The sequence below is a fragment of the Diaphorina citri genome, unplaced genomic scaffold (assembly GCF_000475195.1).
Source record: "Diaphorina citri unplaced genomic scaffold, Diaci psyllid genome assembly version 1.1 scaffold610, whole genome shotgun sequence".
Lineage (NCBI taxonomy): Eukaryota > Metazoa > Arthropoda > Insecta > Hemiptera > Psyllidae > Diaphorina > Diaphorina citri.
In genome coordinates this window covers 108,984-128,980 of record NW_007378043.1, presented here as the reverse complement: position 1 = coordinate 128,980, position 19,997 = coordinate 108,984, and the positions used below count along the sequence as shown (strand labels likewise).

Sequence of the window (19,997 nt, the reverse complement as noted above, 5' to 3'; positions counted from 1 at the left end):
ATTTACAATTCAGATTCAATGGACAAGAAAAATTACCTAACTAATAGTAAATCGAAGATTTTTTTTTTCTTACAAAATTATACAATATGCTCAAACACCGGGTAAATTAATTTATTAGTGAGATAGCACAGTTTCCAACATTAGGCCAGCCACTCACGACCTTTTCAGCCTTTGGGCTGATAGTGAGTGGCTTGGCCATAGGTAGGTACCAAATTGATTTTTTTTTGTTCAACTGTTGATGTGGTTAAACTCCCGGGAAGTAGCTGTCAAAGGTCTACCTACATATTAAGAGCACCATGTTTCAACTGTGGTGCTGGGTTCGAATCCCGCCAGGGCGCAAATTTTCTGACCCAAATTTGTGTTTGTGGGAAAGTACAAAATGTCATCATTACCAAATAGGAACTTAACTATGTAGTTACCAAAACGACCGGACAATATAAAGCTTGTGTTGTGACGTCATTTGGGTAGCATTTCCACACAGGATTTTTCAAGATAGCTGCAGACTCAATACTTTGATCCAGAGGATTGTTATGATGGGCAGTTCTGTGGAAATAAAACTGGGACAAATTTTGCCCCGGGTGGGAATCGAACCCGCGACCCAGCACTTACAAATGAATGACTTGACTTACCTTATAAGATGACATTAGTCTTTCTACAGCGTCGGCCCCAGAGATGAGCAGATTCCTAGCGGTTGTAAAGTATTGGGTTCTATCACTCACTCCTTGCTCTGGAGAAGAACCTGCAATCATTGAGAAGATACGATAAGAAACCTTTCATGAATTCACAAGTCAGCTAAAATTTCATGTTATCTCTTTGCTTTAGCTAAAATTATAGCTTTCCACACAGGATTTTTCAAGATAGCTGCAGACTCAATACTTTGATCCAGAGGATTGTTATGATGGGCAGTTCTGTGGAAATAAAACAGTGTGAGAACTATCAACTGGGGGGTCGTACCTGCTTTGGAACCGCTAGGTCACGGGTTCGATTCCCGCTCGGGGCGAACATTATCCTAAACAGAGAAGGTTCGTACTCGGAACAGTTGGCTTTCTCCTATTTTGTCTTCCTTCTCTCTTCAATTTCGGAACGATAAGATCTCCTCTGTTGTTACAATTCCCTCTATCAGACCTCTAAAAAAACGAACTTTTTTAAATTAATTATGAACCAACACCCATAATTAGGAACAAAATAACGTATACGGTCCGGGGCCATAAAGTGAGTAAACCCGGTTTAAGTTCAATTCTCGGATTACAGCAATCTAATTGGCTATTTTTTTTTTTTTACTTTCTATTACTACAGTTTAGCGGCTATACTGTAATGAAAGTATTGCAATCGGTCCAAATTTTCAAAATCGGGAAATGGGTGGAAATATCCGTTTTGGGGTCCCCTGATAATGAAAGTTTGCAATCCGGTCCAAATGTTCAAAATCGGGAAATGGTTGGAAATATCCGTTTTGGGATCCCCTGATGTCAAAAAAGTGGTTTTTAGCCCATGGTCTGTAGTCTGTACGTTACGTACTACAGGTTTAAATGGGAAAAAGTAGAAAGTTGTGAACAAAATATCTCAAGAACGGTTTATCGTAGAGAGATGAAATTTGGTATCCGCTAGGTCACGGGTTCGATTCCCGCTCGGGGCGAACATTATCCTAAACAGAGAAGGTTCGTACTCGGAACAGCTGGCTTTCTCCTATCCTGTCTTCCTTCTCTCTTCAATTTCGGAACGATAAGATCTCTTCTGTTCTGTTACAAATCAACTAAATGATCTTTTAAGGGTTAAGACTCCCCTCTAATTCCCCCAAAATGTTCAAGTCAAAGCGAGAAGCCAACTCTCATTCACCTAGTAGTCCTAGTACCATTTTGAAAGTGCTTTTCGAAAGATCCTCAGTGACCACGATGGATTTAAGTGAACCCACAATCTTCGGAAATAACTCACCAACCTGGCAATGGTTGGATGGGTTTATCAAAGGCGTTTCGTCGCCGCAACAGGAGATATCCTGAACTCTTCCCCGGCAACCACAGAAACACAGCATGAGGCAAGTGCTCAGACCGATTAAACTTAAACCGAGTTTAAACTCACTTTATGGTCTCGGACCCAAGCAAATCTACAACTACACTCACCTCCTCATTTAAAGGCTCAAAGGTCCATCCGCCCTGTCCATCGAACTGGAGCAGATGTGAGTGGAACTTCCACAGTGATGGTCTATGTGTGATGGTAAGTAGGGTGATACCTGCATCCTTAGCAGCCTGGTACATGGTACACTCCACGTCTATACTGACAGCACTCGTACATTCGTCTAACAGAGCGAATGCTGGCCTGGAGAAATAGAAATAGAGGGGTTGAGACTAAAAACTAGCAACCGTTCAACGTGGCTATAAAGATAAATAATGGAAAAAAACTTAAAAGAAAACAATAGTTCTTTGCCAGCCTAGTTAGCTTGGAAGCACCTTATTGTAAGCGCTAGGCCGCGGGTTCGATTCCCGGAACGACTGGCTTTCTCCTAGCCTGTCTTCCTTCTCTCTTCAATGATCATAATCAGAAGACTATCTTTAAATTCAAGAATATGAAATCAAACAAATAATCTACATGAAATTAAAATTTCGATTATTCAACGTATAAACAGGGAAGAGCTATGATGTAGATCTGGCCCTCCTTGAGATGATATTGTATCTCACAGACAGAGAGTTAGATCATTGTCAATAGCAAGGTGTTACCCTAGCATTGCTAGCAATTAAAGTAGCAATAAATTGTCTCGAGCAATAAATCGACGCATCCTTGACATTTTGCATGAATATCCAAGCAATGCGTGCTTTATTTTTCTTCTCAAAGTATTCCAAATAGGTATTTTTTTATTTCCATATTTAAATAGGGTTCCAATGAAGCGAAATAATGTTTCCTATAAAAATACGTAGGTAGTTATGTGTAGCCTTGGATATGGATAAATAGCTGTTTATTTCTCTTTGGGCTGTGGAATTTTTGCCAATGTTGTACTGACATACCTATGTGGAGTTAGATATTTTATGTAGCTACTTAGAGACATATTAAGAATTTTTAAAGACATAAAACTTCGAGGTTTCCATATGATTTCATTTTCTTGACATTTACATCAAATGTTTACATTGTTGACAATGATCAAATGAGGCTCATACTGGGATATAGGATATAGGTAAAACACTATTATTAAACAATTAGACAAAACTTTATTTACAAAATAAATATATACAAATGGTAACATAATATAAAGGTACAAAATATATTTGCTGAAGGAACTCAATAACTTACTTGTGATAGAAGAGTCGGGCGACAGCCATCCTCTGCTTCTCTCCTCCACTTAGAACATCTCTCCAGTCAGCACAAGATTCCCAGCCTCCCTCTCTGGTTACTAGATGGGCCAGGTGTACTGAGGCTAAACATTTGAGCAGGTCGTCGTCTGTGATGTTCTTGTCTAGGGTGTCTTGCACGGTGTCCGGGTAGATGATTTGTTCACGCAACGTGCCCAGTGTCATGTATGGTCTGAAATAGGGAACAGAGACACAAATCAAATAAAGATTTAGAAGCCAGTGGCGATAGCACCAGGTCCGCACTTCAATAAAATTTTTTAAAAAAAAAAAAAAAAAAGTTTGTATATTTGACCTGAGCAGTTTATTTGGTAGCGAGATTACCCCTAGTAACCTAAACAAGGTCCTAAAATGTACCCTACCTATGTCAAGGATAAACAAGGCCTTGTATATTTCCATTAGTTAGGAATGCTGGGATGCATTTTATCACACAAGATAAGGCTATACAAAGAACAAAGAGCACAATGTCTTTGTTTGCCTATACAATACGGGGGTTTCTTTGTTACAATTCTTAGATAGTTACCTATACAAGCCTACTGATTACAGAGTTAGTGAGGATATATTTGGTCTATCAACTGACCTGACTCACGTGACTATTTCTGTAGAGTTAGCAGATTACTGATTTTTTTTAAGAGGTTTGACAGAGGGAACTGTAACTGCTATGGTCTTATCGTCCCGAAATCGAAGAGGGGGGGATATTTAACACAGGTAATGGAGATACTTAACAGGTAATTAATCAAGCATAACACAGAACTTAATAAAGTCATAATCTATTAATAATGACGGACAAGAAATGAGAATTTAATTTGTTGTCATAAATGTCGAAGAAATTAGTTAACTAAGAAGCATGAAGGTCGAAAATTGGTGGAGTATAGCAATTCATGTAAAATTATACGGAGATATGTATGTGTCCACTAATTATAAATACCAGTCATTTTGACCGTGTTTCGGTATGGGGAAGAGAAGTTATGCACTTTCGGGAATCGAACAACAGGATAGAGTATTTGAGGATTACTACTACCATTTGAGAAATACTAGGACCATTTGAGGAATATTAAGAGCATTTGAGCAACATTGGGACCAGTTGAGGAATACTGAGACTGGGACAATTTCAGGAATACTAGTACCATTTGAGCAATACTGAGACTGGAACTTTTTGGGGATTACTAAGACTATTTGAGAAATATTGGGACCATTTGGGGGATACTAAGAGACTTTGGGCAATATTGGAACCATTTGAGGACTATGAAGAAAAAAGGGGGGGGGGGGGGGGGGTCTTACTTGACGCATTGTCAGACTAGAACTAAAGTTGGTTCGGCGTGTTCAGTCGGTTTCCACAGTCGTATTGGACAATAGGAGGGAGGTATAGGGTATGGAAAAAGGAGGTACACGCAACATAGACACTGGAACAACACTTACCAGGTACAATGGCGGCGCCCATCTGTCGACTCGACCGCATGAGCGCAATCCCAATGAGGCCGCAATCAAACAGCGGTTTCGTGATGTGTGAGTATAGATGCGCCACGGAGCTGGTGAATGCGGTGATGTCATCGGTGAGACGATGGTCTGCGTTCTCGATGCGGCCGTCCATGTTGGACACCCTATAGTAGGTTTGGTCCTTGAAGTACAGGCTGTAGGCGTGATCCACTAGTCGGGTCCTGTGGGGGAGAGAAAAGGATGTGGTTAGTCCAAATAAAATAAATTTTATTGATATTAAATAAAGGAGCGCGGCAGCTCTCCGCCCCGAAAAGTCAAAAGAGTTTGACCGCTAAAGTTTTACAATAAGTATCTTCACCTTTCAATAAGTATCTTAACGCCTCTTAACCTTTAAATAAAATCTCTTTCGGAAGGAAACCAGTCTATAGTTCGAAAAGTTAGTTTAACAGTATACAAATATTTTGATAACAAAGAAGATATGTATATGGCCGAGAACAAGGAGCGTCCTTAAAATAAGGATTGACAGTATACAAACATTTGGATAGCAGCAAAAACATATTGCAGGGAACATGAAGAGCCATTAAAAAAATATTGAGAGGCACAGGGTACAGGAAATCATAAACAAAACCGAAAAGTTAGGTGAAGTCCTGTAAAGCTATTCCCGGAGTGGCGTTCCGGTATTCGACCATTCTGTTCGTACCCAATAACATAATCTTCTTATCCTTCTTCTTCTTCTTCGCCTTTTCCCGTGTTTAGATGGGGTCGGTGTTTTTCGTCAGCCTCTCAATCAGGTCTAGGGTGATCGCTTTTGGGTTGACACTTTGGGCTGGGATTCCTAATTCCTACTATACAGGGTGTCCAGTATAACTTAGAATTATACAGGGTGATGCTTTTTTCCGTCAATCATCAATCGAGGGGGGATTTAGATAGAACATCACTGTATGCCCGGAGGCTAGCCACCAAAGCTTGATAAATAAAATAATTACCCAATTCCTAATTCCTACTATACAGGGTGTCCAGTATAACTTAGAATTATACAGGGTGATGCTTTTTTCCGTCAATCATCAATCGAGGGGGATTTAGATAGAACATCACTGTATGCCCGGAGGCTAGCCACCAAAGCTTGATAAATAAAATAATTACCCGAGTAGGTATTATTTATTATTATTATTTCAGTGCAAAGTAAATGATATTCATTTATTTATTTGATAAATAACAGATATAAAAAGGTGTTTTTCCCATATCAATATCTGACCTCTAAATATGTCACAGCGAAGGTTTATTATTTGATTTTGATAAGAAAACTATACTGTTTTCAGTGTTTGCTGATAAGGCTGGTATTTATATGACACTTTTAGGCACTTAATTTAAGCCATGGGTCCTGACCTAAGATGATCTCACTTCGATAACAGGTTAATTAAAAAGCATTTAATTTGTCAGGTATAACTGCCTTGATTTTGATAAGAAAACTATACTGTTTTCAGTGTTTGCTGATAAGGCTGGTATTTATATGACACTTTTAGGCACTTAATTTAAGCCGTGGGTCCTGACCTAAGATGATCTCACTTTGATAACAGGTTAATTAAAAAGCATTTAATTTGTCAGGTATAACTGCTTAAATACCTAAAGTTCCAACACGTTAGTCTTATTCATTGGTTCTATTCTAAGTGAAATATTAGTTTATATCCAAGCAAAGAGCTTATGGAATGAAAATAAATTGGATCCTATGAATGACATAAGTATTATGCTGGGTAATATGCTTAACAGCTTAGATAAAGTAAAAAAAATATGCTTAACAGCTTAGCTAAAGTAAAAGACACTTTGACAGGTTAAGTAGAGATGTCTCCTAGAGTGTCAATCAAGTGAAACTTTAGACTAGGAATTTAGACCATAGATAATACCAATCCAAGCAAAGAGCTTATGGAATGAAAATAAATTGGATCCTATGAATGACATAAGTATTATGCTGGGTAATATGCTTAACAGCTTAGCTAAAGTAAAAGACACTTTGACAGGTTAAGTAGAGATGTCTCCTAGAGTGTCAATCAAGTGAAACTTTAGACTTGGAATTTAGACCATAGATAAGACCAGTGCCTCATATCACCAAAGTATGGAAAAGTATCTTACAAGTGTAATAGCCAATGGAAAAGCAGAATTTTGAATTTGGACGAATTAGATCAAAATATGGAATTGTAAATACTTTTCCATACTTTGGTGTTATAGGGCGGTCAAATTCTCAAATAATATTGGGGACAAAATTCCATGCCTCGGCTGGTAAGGAACCCACACTCTTTTGTTTACCAGGCAAACGTCTTGCGTCCTGACCACTACAGCAGATTTCAATACTGACAGGGGGACAGAATACTGTCTTTTTTGGTTAAGAATTTCCTTGTATGCCGCGTCCATTTTTGTTTAGGACTATTGCACTGAAGGTAATAATTGATTCACCATACACAGGCAACTTTACCTCGATGCCTAGATCATTCCGCGACACACGCTTAGCAATCGCAATACTGACATACCTGCGCTATAGATTATGTTCCAAGTCATTCCTATATCATACAAGCGTATAGTCATCGTTGCATGACCATCTTGAATCATACAGCGGACAAATAACATATCGGATATCAAGGAAGACGAGGAACGCTGAGTGAGAACTGCAAAGTAACTGATATGAGAAACCAGTCGCGACTTCTCCATGGAAGATAGGGAAGCACCACTATGAAAGATTTGATAAAAGGAGCTGTAACAACAGAGCTTCTTCTTCGCCTTTTCCCGTGTTTAGATGGGGTCGGTGTTTTTCGTCAGCCTCTCAATCAGGTCTAGGGTGATCGCTTTTGGGTTGACACTTTGGGCTGGGTTTTGGCTACAAAATTTTATGGATGGAAGCCCTTCGCACTCATCCTTTGCTAAGTCCCCCAGCCAGACTACCCAATAATACAATATGTTTGCTAATTTAATTAATAATGTCGACTCATATCGAGGTATATTCAAGCTTTTTCTTTTTGCATCACTATTGAATAGACTCAAATAGACCTCGTCATAATAATAGACGTAGTGTTACGAGTCGGGGTTTTCACTTTCAGTTACATCACACTAGTTACTATTACTAGTCACAGATATATGAAGAGTCATGCAGAATCACAAGTGTGTTATGACTACTACTATGACTGGTGAAGAGTGATTGGCAGAATGGTACTTTTACTTTCTCCTGGACCATTTCCTTATCTTATAGTGAGTACGGAGTAGTCATCCTTCTAGTAGTCAAATAGAGACGTTTTCAGAATGACCAGACAGATTGCAAACATACACTTGGGAGCAAAACATTTCGGACAGATTGCATTTCTATTCCTATTATCTGACAGACCAACCTTAGAGGTGTAGAATATACCTTGTTTATCCTGCTGGGATAGGACTGAAAAGTCCCTCTACTCCCGCAGTCTAATCAAGGTCTCATATATTTTGACATATTATGGGGAACACATATTACAATAGAGCAAATGAACACCTGATTAAATTGGAAAAAGTGGTTAGCACAATGTGGTGGTTTTTTGCACGGTGAACTTGGGATATTGAGGTTGGTGGTTCAAGCCCAAGTTAAACCATTAAATTCCAAAGCCAATCTGTTCCAAACCCCTGATTTTTTGCCTGTGAGTGTAGATTTGTAGAAGAGTATCCTTCTTGTTTGCATTGGATACTTCCACCTTTTGTTTACACAATAGTAGTCATTGTATGTTGGTCGGCATAGAATCTTCCAAGATTTATGTGCTTAGACCGTAAGTAAATAGTGGGTTCCTAATGATCTGTTACATTCATTGAGTCAAGATGACACTTGCAGTGCAGATCAAATAGACAGGAATTGATAAAACCTCTTCTAACAGGTTTTCTGATCCAGCACTTAAATGGTGATTGGTGTGTCTACTTGGCAGATTGCAGATTGCACCTATTAATTAGGTAGATACTTGCAGATTGAAATGTTGAGAACCAGAAACAAGTCCATAATCTGTTTGCCACTCTGCCATTGTGACATTTTTCAGCCTTCAGCCCTTCAACAAAGCTAGTCTATTTCAGGCTATTTCCTCATCTTTTATAAGCTACGAGAACAGCCCTTCAACTGTCAAAGATTCAAAGTTACTCGATTTCAGGCTTTTCCCACATCTTCTAAGTGGTGGAAGATATTGAAAACTGTGTGAATCAGCCTCATCTACATAATGTAAAATAACAATAACCAATTAACACAGAGTGATTTTCAAATTTAAGAGGAAAGAGAAACCCAAATGACTGTTGAACCAGCCGAGCCGGTTGAGCGACGGGCAGCTCAACAGTCATTTGGTCTTCAAACAAGGCCGAATCTCAATTTGGAAAACTCAAGCTACGCATAGTTGGCAGAGTTTTTGTTCTTGAGCAATTAGAAAACAAGATAAACATGCAAAGAAAGAACAAACAACATCTCACATGCCGCATTTAATTATCAACACAAGTGACTCACACACTCAAAGCGGACAAATATTTGCCTGCTACCTTATGTAATGGAATAAACCAACAGAGACAGTTGTTGTTGTGATGAGAGTCTTTGAGCTGATTATTGATAAAATAGCAATAAGGAAAGTACAAACGGATTTACTACTCCTACCGGTTATGGGGTGGGTGATTGTCCGGCATCTAGAGAGTCCCTTTACTCCAGTAGTATGCGATTACAATGGAGGGGTTTGAAGCAAAAACGACTTATAGGTCATCACAATTATGTAGCTTATAAGTCGTTTTTTGCGTCAAATCCTTTATCGTCCCGAAATCAAAGAGGGAAGAAAGACAGGATAGGAGAAACCCAGCGCCCAACGTAGGTGTCTTGGTAGCTAATGTCCGGGAGGTACACTTTGAGATTCAACTTAATGGAAATGGATTCAGTAATCTGGTTGTCCAATCTTGATCCAAAGTCTAAAAGTAATGAATCATATGTCCTAATAAGAAGAAACAAACTCTTGATTGGAACAAAATAACTTTGAACTCCGCTACTAATATTGAAATTCAAAGAAAATATTTCCTTATATATAGATAGATATAGAAAATATATAGATCTTGTAACTTTTCACACATGGGAAATTGATGATAAGGGAAGGTAGATATGAAAGGCAATGTACGAGACAGTTCATGTAAAATTTCATGTTAAAGGACAACATTTAAAAGGCCAACTCGGGAAGGTAGTCCTACGTTATAGTTTAAGGTTATCAGTAATTGCCTACAGTCATACACTAATATGTAATATTGTACATTCAATGGTCACCGTTTATGGACAGTGTACATTTGTACAAATGTAAAACTTAATTCAGGAATATGTAATTTTATTGTAAATTTCAATGTTAACTGTTTATGGGCAGTGTACAATTGTTAAACTTCATTCAGGAATATGTAATTTTAATGTAAATTTCAATGTTAACTGTTTATGGGCAGTGTACAATTGTTAAACTTCATTCAGGAATATGTTGTATTGATAAAATAGCAATAAGGAAAGTACAAACGGATTTACTACTCCTACCGGTTATGGGGTGGGTGATTGTCCGGCATCTAGAGAGTTCCTTTACTCCAGTAGTATGCGATTACAATGGAGGGGTTTGAAGCAAAAACGACTGATAGGTCATCACAATTATGTAGCTTATAAGTCGTTTTTGCGTCAAATCCTTCATTGCTGTGGTCAAATTCTCAAATAATATTGGGGACAAAATTCCATGCCTCGGCTGGTAAGGAACCCACACTCTTTTGTTTACCAGGCAAACGTCTAGCGTCCTGACCACTACAGCAGATTTCAATACTGACAGGGGGACAGAATACTGTCTTTTTTGGTTAAGAATTTTTTTTTTTTGGTTCAGAATTTCCTTGTATGCCGCGTCCATTTTTGTTTAGGACTATTGCACTGAAGGTAATAATGGATTCGCCATACGCAGGCAACTTTACCTCGATGCCTAGATCATTCCGCGACACACGCTTAGCAATCGCAATCGTGACATACCTGCGCTATAGATTATGTTCCAAGTCATTCCTATATCATACAAGCGTATAGTCATCGTTGCATGACTATCTTGAATCATCCAGCGGACAAATAACATATCGGATATCAAGGAAGACGAGGAACGCTGAGTGAGAACTGCAAAGTAACTGATACGAGAAACCAGTCGCGAGTTCTCCATGGAAGATAGGGAAGCACCACTATGAAAGATTTGATAAAAGGAGCTGTAACCTGAGGCTAAACATTTGAGCAGGTCGTCGTCTGTGATGTTCTTGTCTAGGGTGTCTTGCACGGTGTCCGGGTAGATGATTTGTTCACGTAACGTGCCCAGTGTCATGTATGGTCTGAAATAAGGGACAGAGACACAAATCAATTTTTTTTTATTTTTTTTTAGCCAGTGGCGATAGCACCAGGTCCCAAAGGACACAGAATTTAATTGTTTACCAGTCTCTAAAAGAAGCATGATACTAAATCTTCTTTTTCTTCGCCTTTTTCCGTGTACAGACGCGGTCGGCGTTTTTCATCAGCCTCTCAATCAGCCCTACCTTGCATATTATATGAATCATATTATGTAAATATGTGTATAATTGTATGTCTTATACAGGTTTTTATTTCAACTTCAAAGCTTTATCTTGTTGACGCACCATAATTAATTTAAAAAAAAGCTATATCTATTAATAGATGATACGTATTAGGCCAGCTACTCACGCTAAGACCGCCTGAGCTTCTGACGAAACTACGTCTGTTAGGCCGTCTGAGCATGAGTGGCCGATATTACATTCTCAAATAACCAGGTGGCGTAGACTTACTTCGGTGGTGTAGTGGTCAAGATACTCGCCTGGAAATCAGGAGGGCGTGGGCTCAATCCCACCGGAATTATTTATCCTCAAAATTGATTTTGACCACAATAATAGTAGTAGTCTACTGCTGGAGTAAAAGCCTACGTACCTTGTGAAAAGGAAAAGGAAATTTTAATTGTGTTAAGCATACTGAAATGCTTGTCACAAATATTGATCCCCAATTATTACACCTAGATAAATTTTATGACTAGACTTGGACTCGAACCAGCAAGCTCCAGATCCAAAGGCCAACGCGTTAACCACTGCACCACTGAGGTTTGTACGTACCTTATGGCCTCCATAGAAAGCGATCTCCTCGGCATTGGTGATTATCCTATTGTGAATGTGTCTCAGGTAGGCTTTCTTGTCAGCTTCGATGGCAACTAGGGATCCGAATTTCGGTGACAATATCCTTAGAATTTGTCCAGTCAGTGAAATCACAACTACAGCTAGTAAAGGTCCTGCAATCAGAAAGATAAGAAATGTGTAAATAGGGAAGTAGATGCATTTTAGGCTGACATTTGGTTTTGGCTACAAATTTTACGAGTGGATGCCCTTCGCACTCAACCTTTGCTATTTATTTAGCAAGGGAAATTCGAGCTGGTATACTCCCTGTTTAAAGTCCCCCAGCCAGACTAAGCTGGTCTACTCCCTGTTTAACGTCCCCCAGCGAGACAGGCTTTAGGCTGACATTTGGTTTTGGCTACAAATTTTACGAGTGGATGCCCTTCGCACTCAACCTTTGCTATATCTTTAGCAAGGGAAAATCAGGTTGGTATACTCCCTGTTTAAAGTCCCCCAGCCAGACAATTTTTTATCACCACTGTACAAGTGATATTATGTCCTGCCATGGGGGCTAGAAGTGATATTGTAGGAAACAATGAGATGCATTTTTTTTTCAATAGGTTTGATAGAGGGAACTGTAATTGCTAAGGTCTTATCTTACCGAAATCGAAGAGAGAAGCAAGACGAAATAGGAGAAAGCCAGCCTTCCGAGAACGAACATTATCCGTTTAGGAGAAAATCCACCCCGGGCCAGAATCGAACCCGCGGACTTGCGCTTACAAGGCAGACGCACTACCAACCAAGCTAACTAGGCTGGCTTACGCAGATGTAAATGGATGAAAATTTCAGGATAAAATGGTTAGGTAGAACAGATTGTGACTTTGTTGACATAGCCGTAAATGGACACCGTACACACCTCATTGGTTTATGGTCGCTACAATTATCCACCAACCTTGTTCAAACTGGCAGAATAAATGGGCTTCATTTGAAATGGAATTTATTGGACTCTATTAGAAAGGCTAACTTGCAACCATTTCTCAATAGGGTCTAATAAATTTCAACTTGGGTATTTCTTAATAGGGATCAGTAAATTTTAACTTGTAAGATAACGGGGTCTAATAAATTTCAAATGGCAAGTACATATTACTTATCTACTTCTTGTAAGTATTGCTTGATAAATTCTAAAAGGTATTTCTTAATTTCGTTCAGTAAATACCAACTTGAAAGTATTTCTGCAGGTTTTTTCCTCAAAGTGATGATGGATGATCGAAAATATGTCTTGATCTATTGCTGAACCTAGCTAGACGATAAATGTCTTTAGCTATTTAATCTGTTTCTAGAGCACCTAAGTCTTTTATTTAAATTTATTACCAAAGTAAAGTCTTTATTTAAATCTATTACTATACAAAGACGTGAAGCAAGCGTTTAATCTGGTGGAACAGAATCCGAGTCCTGAACTATTTAATGTATTGCTAGAACACAAGTCTTATTCCATTCGATTCTGTCATTACTTGGCAGCTGACTACGGAGCTTTATGTGACAAATGGGGTGTAATGGAGTTTTCAAAAATAGTGACATCAGGGAAATGCCAAAGGTTCCACAAGGAACAGTGTTTTTTCCGCAAACACATTCATCTGTACTAAATGACAGGATGAAAATCACAGAAGGCCGTTTTCACTGAACTCACCTCTGAGGTATGTAGAACATGGAACACTTCTGCGGTTTGTACAGTTCCCCCGAGTACACAGGCCAGAGTCCGCTCAGCACGCGGAACAGAGAGCTCTTCCCGCATCCATTCGGCCCCGTGATTAGGAGATGGTCTCCCGGTTTGACCGTGAGGGAGAGAGAAGGCACCACCACGTCCCCGTTAGGCGTGACTATGGGGACGTTACGTAGGGAGAAACTCCCGTCTAGACTGTCCTTGACTACGCCTGGAATCGTAAGGGTTTGAATTAGCCACTAATAATACGAGGATGAAAGCAACTACAACAAAATCCTAACTTTAACTCTTGAAAGAGGTTCTTGCCTGCAAAAGTGTCGGTAGGGCTGATCTCAACCTTAATACGAGGACTTATTATACTGCCTGAATAGGAGTAGACTCTTTTTTATTTTAAGAGGTTTGATAAGTGTAAGGAACTGTAACAGCTAAGGTCTTATCGTCCCGAAAGAGAAAAGGAATAAAGGATAGGAGAAAGCCAGCCGTTCCGAGAGCAAACATCCATTTAGGATAATATATGCCCCGGGCGGAAATCGAACCCGCAGCCTAGCGCTTACAAGGCAGACGCGCTACGAACCAAGCTAACAAGGCTGGCTTCATTTTCCTTAGTCTGGTCCTATTTTAAGAGGTTTGACAAAGAATAATGTAAAACCGCAGGTTTTATCGTTCCGAAAACGAACCTCATCTGGTATAAAGTTCGCCACGGGCAGGATTCGAACTTGGACGCAACCCTTACCCGGGTCTTACCTTTGATTTGGATTTGTCCATCACAGATATGCAGCTGAGCCTCCTTATGTTTGGTCGAGGACACAATGGTTCGCTTGAAATGACCCTCGCCTACTTGTTGGAACACATCGAACATTTCCGCTACTCGGGACGTGTAGCCTGCCAGCTCGACGATCTCCTAGAAACAGAAGCCATGAGAAAAATTACAAAGCTAGAAAAACTAAATAAGTTGGGTGGAAGAGCTCACTATGGAAGAGGTGGAAGCCTAAAAAAAAAAAAAATCAAGTAACGTTGCAAGTTGTGGTTATCTGGATTTTTCCGGGTCCACTCAGAAGAAATGTAAGAACGGAGGTCTTATCACCTCAAAAATCACAGAAAAGACAGAATAGAAGAGAGCAAAAAGACCTTCCGCGAATCTGTTTAAGATAAAGTTCGCCCAGGCGGGAATCGAACCCGCGACCTAACGCTTACGTGACAGCGACTGACCTAACGCTTACAAAACAACTACTGAGATATTATCGTTCCAAAATCGCAGAGAGGTGGACAGACTAGAAGGATGCCAGCCGTTCTGAGAACCTTGTCTCTTTGGGACAAATCTCGACGATCTCCTAGAAACAGAAGCCATGAGAAAAATTACAAAGCTAGAAAAACTAAATAAGTTGGGTGGAAGAGCTCACTATGGAATAGGTGGAAGCCTAAAAAAAAAATCAAGTAACGTTGCAAGTTGTGGTTATCTGGATTTTCCCGGGTTCCACTCAGAAGAAATGTAAGAACGGAGGTCTTATCACCTCAAAATCGCAGAAAAGACAGAATAGAAGAGAGCACTGTTTAAGATAAAATTCGCCCAGGCGGGAATCGAACCCGCGACGTAACGCTTACATGACAGCGACTGACCTAACGCTTACAAAACAACTACTGAGATATTATCGTTCCAAAATCGCAGAGAGAACAGGATAGAAGGATGCCAGCCGTTCTGAGAACCTTGTCTGTTTGGGACAAAGTTTGCCCCGGGTGGGAATCGAACCCGCGACCCAGCACTTACAAATGAATGACTTGACTTACCTTATAAGATGACATTAGTCTTTCTACAGCGTCGGCCCCAGAGATGAGCAGATTCCTAGCGGTTGTAAAGTATTGGGTTCTATCACTCACTCCTTGCTCTGGAGAAGAACCTGCAATCATTGAGAAGATACGATAAGAAACCTTTCATGAATTCACAATTCAGCTAAAATTTCATGTTATCTCTTTGCTTTAGCTAAAATTCTAGTTATTGGAAGGAACAAGGACATTTTAGCCAGCCTAGTTAGCTTAGTTGGTAGTGCGTCTGCCTTGTAAGCGCTAGGCCGCAGGTTCGATTCCCGCCCGGGGCGGATTTTATCCTTATGGGATAATGTTCGTTCTCGGAAATGTTCCAGTACCACATACAATAGACGTTGCTATAGTCACCTATCCATTTAATGAACAAGCTCGGCGTTGCTCTGCGTCTGCCTTGTAAGCGCTAGGCCGCAGGTTCGATTCCCGCCCGGGGCGGATTTTATCCTGATGGGATAATGTTCGTTCTCGGAAATGTTCCAGTACCACATACCAGAGACGTTGCTATAGTCACCTATCCATTTAATGAACAGGCTCGGTGTTGCTTAACTTACCGGATGTACACACTTGAGATGAGTACAGGATAGGAAGAGATACCATAACCATTCCAGTACCACTCCAGACATACTTCATGAGGAATTGTTCCAGTACCACATACCAGAGACGTTGGATGAAGATTCGGTTCTTATGACTGGTGAGTGACCGGTAGGCTTTGTGAAGATGGGACCGTTCCACCTGTGAATGGGAAAGAAATGGGTATATTAGAATATATGGGCGAGCATAGATTAAATTGTGGGTTAAAAGGGTAAAATTATTGTAAAATACTAATGGCCGACCTTACCACTGAGAGTTAACACAGTGTCAAGGGTTTTCTTTGACGTCACACATTTGATTTAGACAGGCCAGTATTTCTTTAACTCTGGATTTACTGAAAACTCTCTGTGGTAAGATCGGGCATAATTGTAATTTTTTATCCTCCATTTTAGGGGTTACCCGCACAAGTCAGGCAAAATCTGTTGAGCCATTTTCTCGAGAAAAAGAGAACAAAAACAAGTCTATTTTTCCTTGGCGTTGCTTAACTTACCTTGTGTTGCTCCCCACCCCCAACATGTTCCCTGGTGTAAAAGGAGTAAGGATAACTGCAAATTTGACTATTCTAAGCATTGTAAAAGACAAGGAAAATTTCAAGTAGACCCAGATCTTTCTAGGCTACAAGGACTATACTAAATAGTATTACTCATCGTCAGATTACTCAGATGAGGATAGCTTAGAGTACATTTTTTTTGCTTTATGTTATAAAGAGGGAGAAGACTCATCAGAGCAGGTTTTGGACTTTCATGGCCTGTATAACCGGATAAGTGAGTCAGTAAGTATGTTATATTATAAGTTATAACTTTTAAACATGCGAAGTAGGTACCTAATGTTACAACTAGACTCAATGGCTATTGATTCTACATCTTTCTAGAAACAGTATGATGTCTAGTTTGATAATAATCTCAAGTTCGGAGTTTAAAGTTCATGATTATTCTCTTATTTTTGTTTTTATTATAATATTATTATTTACTGTTATTTATCAAGAAACTTCCCAGTAAAATTCGTCAGCAGGTTCAGTAGTGCATAGCTGATTCACGCAGGTAAAACGTTGTAGAGTTGATATCACTATTCCATACTTTACAAGTAGGAGTTGTAAACAATTCTTTACAAATTCACATGGAATGCTAGGATGCATTTTATCACACAAGATAAGGCTATACAAAGAACAAAGAGCACAATGTCTTTGTTTGCCTATACAATACGGGGGTTTCTTTGTTACAATTCTTAGATAGTTACCTATACAAGCCTACTGATTACAGAGTTAGTGAGTAGTGAGGATATATTTGGTCTATCAACTGACCTGACTCACGTGACTATTTCTGTAGAGTTTGTAGAGATAGCTTAGCCAGCCTAGCTAGCTTAGTTGGTAGTGCGTCTGCCTTGTAAGCGCTAGGCCGCGGGTTCGATTCCCGCCCGGGGTGGATTTTATCCTGATGGGATAATGTTCGTTCTCGGAACGGCTGGCTTTTTCCTATCCTGTCTTCCTTCTCTCTTCGATTTCGGGACGATAAGACCATAGCAGTTACAGTTCCCTCTGTCAAACCTCTTTAAAAAAAGAGTTTGTAGAGATAGCAGATTACTGATTAATTCAGTCGAACTTAGATAGCTGTGTCCAGACTTAGTCGATCCCGTCGATCGACCGTCGTCGAGATGAATCTATGTTGTCAAGGGAGTGTACGGTTTTAGTCGACGTCGACCGACGAAGTCGACTAGGTGTGGACACAGCTTTAGGAACTCAAAGAAACCAACTATTTCTCCCCCCCTCCCCTTATAGAGATAAATTCTTAATTAATCAAATAGAGAGATTTTTTAGGGGGGGGGGGGGGAAAAAAAAAAAATATGACTTTCTCATCTAACCAATTTTCTCATTTAGGGGGGGTGAATAAAAACAAAAGACTTTCTCATCTAACCTATTTTCTCATTTATCCCGATTCGACTGTGGTACAAGTTCCAATGCCGGAACACAATGACTGTAATGACTAACATCTAGACTCTAGAGTTACTTATCTTGAACAAGGAATACTGAGGGGAGGGAGACCGAACTATTTCAATGCATAGATAAGGTTTCGCACAGCAACTCTACAGTAGCTACAAATTGAATTAGTGACTCATGAATCTCATGATGCATATTGTGGTACAAGTTCCAATGCCGGAACACAATGACTGTAATGACTAACATCTAGACTCTAGAGTTACTTATCTTGACCAAGGAATACTGAGGGGAGGGAGACCGAACTATTTCAATGCATAGATAAGGTTTCGCACAGCAACTCTACAGCAGCTACAAATTGAATTAGTGACTCATGAATCTCATGATGCATACGAGTATATGAATCATATTATGTAAATATGTGTATAATTGTATGTCTTATACAGGTTTTTATTTCAACTTCAAAGCTTTATCTTGCTGACGCACCATAATTAAAATAAAAAAGCTAGATCTATTAATAGATGATACGTATTAGGCCAGCTACTCACACGCTCAGACCGTCTGAGCTTCTGACGAAACTACGTCTGTTAGGCCGTCTGAGCATGAGTGGCCGATATTACATTCTTAAATAACCAGGTGGCGTAGACTTACTTCGGTGGTGTAGTGGTCAAGACACTCTCCTGGAAATCAGGAGGGCGTGGGCTCAATCCCACCGGAATTATTTATCCTCAAAATTGATTTTGACCACAATAAGAGTAATAGTCTACTGCTGGAGTAAAAGCCTACGTACCTTGTGAAAAGAAAAAGGAAATTTTAATTGTGTTAAGCATAGTGAAATGCTTGTCACAAATATTGATCCCCAATTATTACACCTAGATAAATTTTATGACGTGACTTGGACTCGAACCAGCAAGCTCCAGATCCAAAGTCCAACATTAACCACTGAGGTTGGTACGTACCTATATCAATACATATTCATATGCGTGGGAAGTCAAGATGGTAAACCCCTATTGTTCTGTTTCAAAGGCTCAAAAAAAAATCAACCAAAAGAAAATCTTTGGTTTCGTTTAAAAAACTCACTCCACGCCCCTGGTACGAATGTATGCAGATCTATGTACAGATGGTAATCGTTGTGCAATTCTCATCGTTTAATTGTACACCTGTATACTTGTGAATAAATAACTATATTACTATCACTTAATGCTTTATTTATTCAAATTGAACATGTACCATTCTATTAGGCATAATTCGAAATCTTCAGTTGATGAAGAAATATTCAGTAGCACAGGGAGGTGCATCAATAGTGTTTCCTAAGAGGTTTGATAGAGGGAATTGCAACAATGAAGGTTTTACGTCCTGCAATCAGAAAGATAAGAAATGTGTAAATAGGGAAGTAGATGCATTTTTTTTTCAATAGGTTTGATAGAGGGAACTGTAATTGCTAAGGTCTTATCTTACCGAAATCGAAGAGAGAAGCAAGACGAAATAGGAGAAAGCCAGCCTTCCGAGAACGAACATTATCCGTTTAGGAGAAAATCCACCCCGGGCCAGAATCGAACCCGCGGACTTGCGCTTACAAGGCAGACGCACTACCAACCAAGCTAACTAGGCTGGCTTACGCAGATGTAAATGGATGAAAATTTCAGGATAAAATGGTTAGGTAGAACAGATTGTGACTTTGTTGACATAGCCGTAAATGGACACCGTACACACCTCATTGGTTTATGGTCGCTACAATTATCCACCAACCTTGTTCAAACTGGCAGAATAAATGGGCTTCATTTGAAATGGAATTTATTGGACTCTATTAGAAAGGCTAACTTGCAACCATTTCTCAATAGGGTCTAATAAATTTCAACTTGGGTATTTCTTAATAGGGATCAGTAAATTTTAACTTGTAAGATAACGGGGTCTAATAAATTTCAAATGGCAAGTACATATTACTTATCTACTTCTTGTAAGTATTGCTTGATAAATTCTAAAAGGTATTTCTTAATTTCGTTCAGTAAATACCAACTTGAAAGTATTTCTGCAGGTTTTTTCC

At 39.5% G+C, this 19,997-nt stretch overlaps 1 protein-coding gene across 1 annotated transcript; it reads right to left on the bottom strand.

Annotated features, from left to right (window-relative positions):
* Positions 1 to 848: 848 nt before the first annotated feature.
* LOC103510528 (ATP-binding cassette sub-family D member 2) lies at positions 849 to 16,182 on the bottom strand. Its single transcript, XM_026824552.1, has 7 exons — positions 15,984 to 16,182; positions 15,400 to 15,509; positions 14,359 to 14,515; positions 13,582 to 13,825; positions 3,277 to 3,507; positions 2,115 to 2,310; positions 849 to 908 (listed from the first exon to the last, which is right to left on the bottom strand). The coding sequence occupies exons 1-7, from the start codon at positions 16,060 to 16,062 to the stop codon at positions 894 to 896; spliced, it is 1,032 nt and encodes a 343-aa protein (XP_026680353.1). The 5' UTR covers positions 16,063 to 16,182; the 3' UTR covers positions 849 to 893.
* Positions 16,183 to 19,997: the final 3,815 nt, after the last annotated feature.

Excerpts from the sequence above, each read along its gene's own strand:
- LOC103510528 (XM_026824552.1), bottom strand. The coding sequence starts at position 16,062 with ATGAAGTATGTCTGGAGTGGTACTGGAATGGTTATGGTATCTCTTCCT. Across the intron at positions 13,826-14,358 it reads TGGACAAATCCAAATCAAAG|GCGTAGTCAAGGACAGTCTA; the intron begins GTAAGACCCGGG and ends TTACGATTCCAG. Across the intron at positions 3,508-13,581 it reads ATGTTCTACATACCTCAGAG|ACCATACATGACACTGGGCA; the intron begins GTGAGTTCAGTG and ends TCCCTATTTCAG.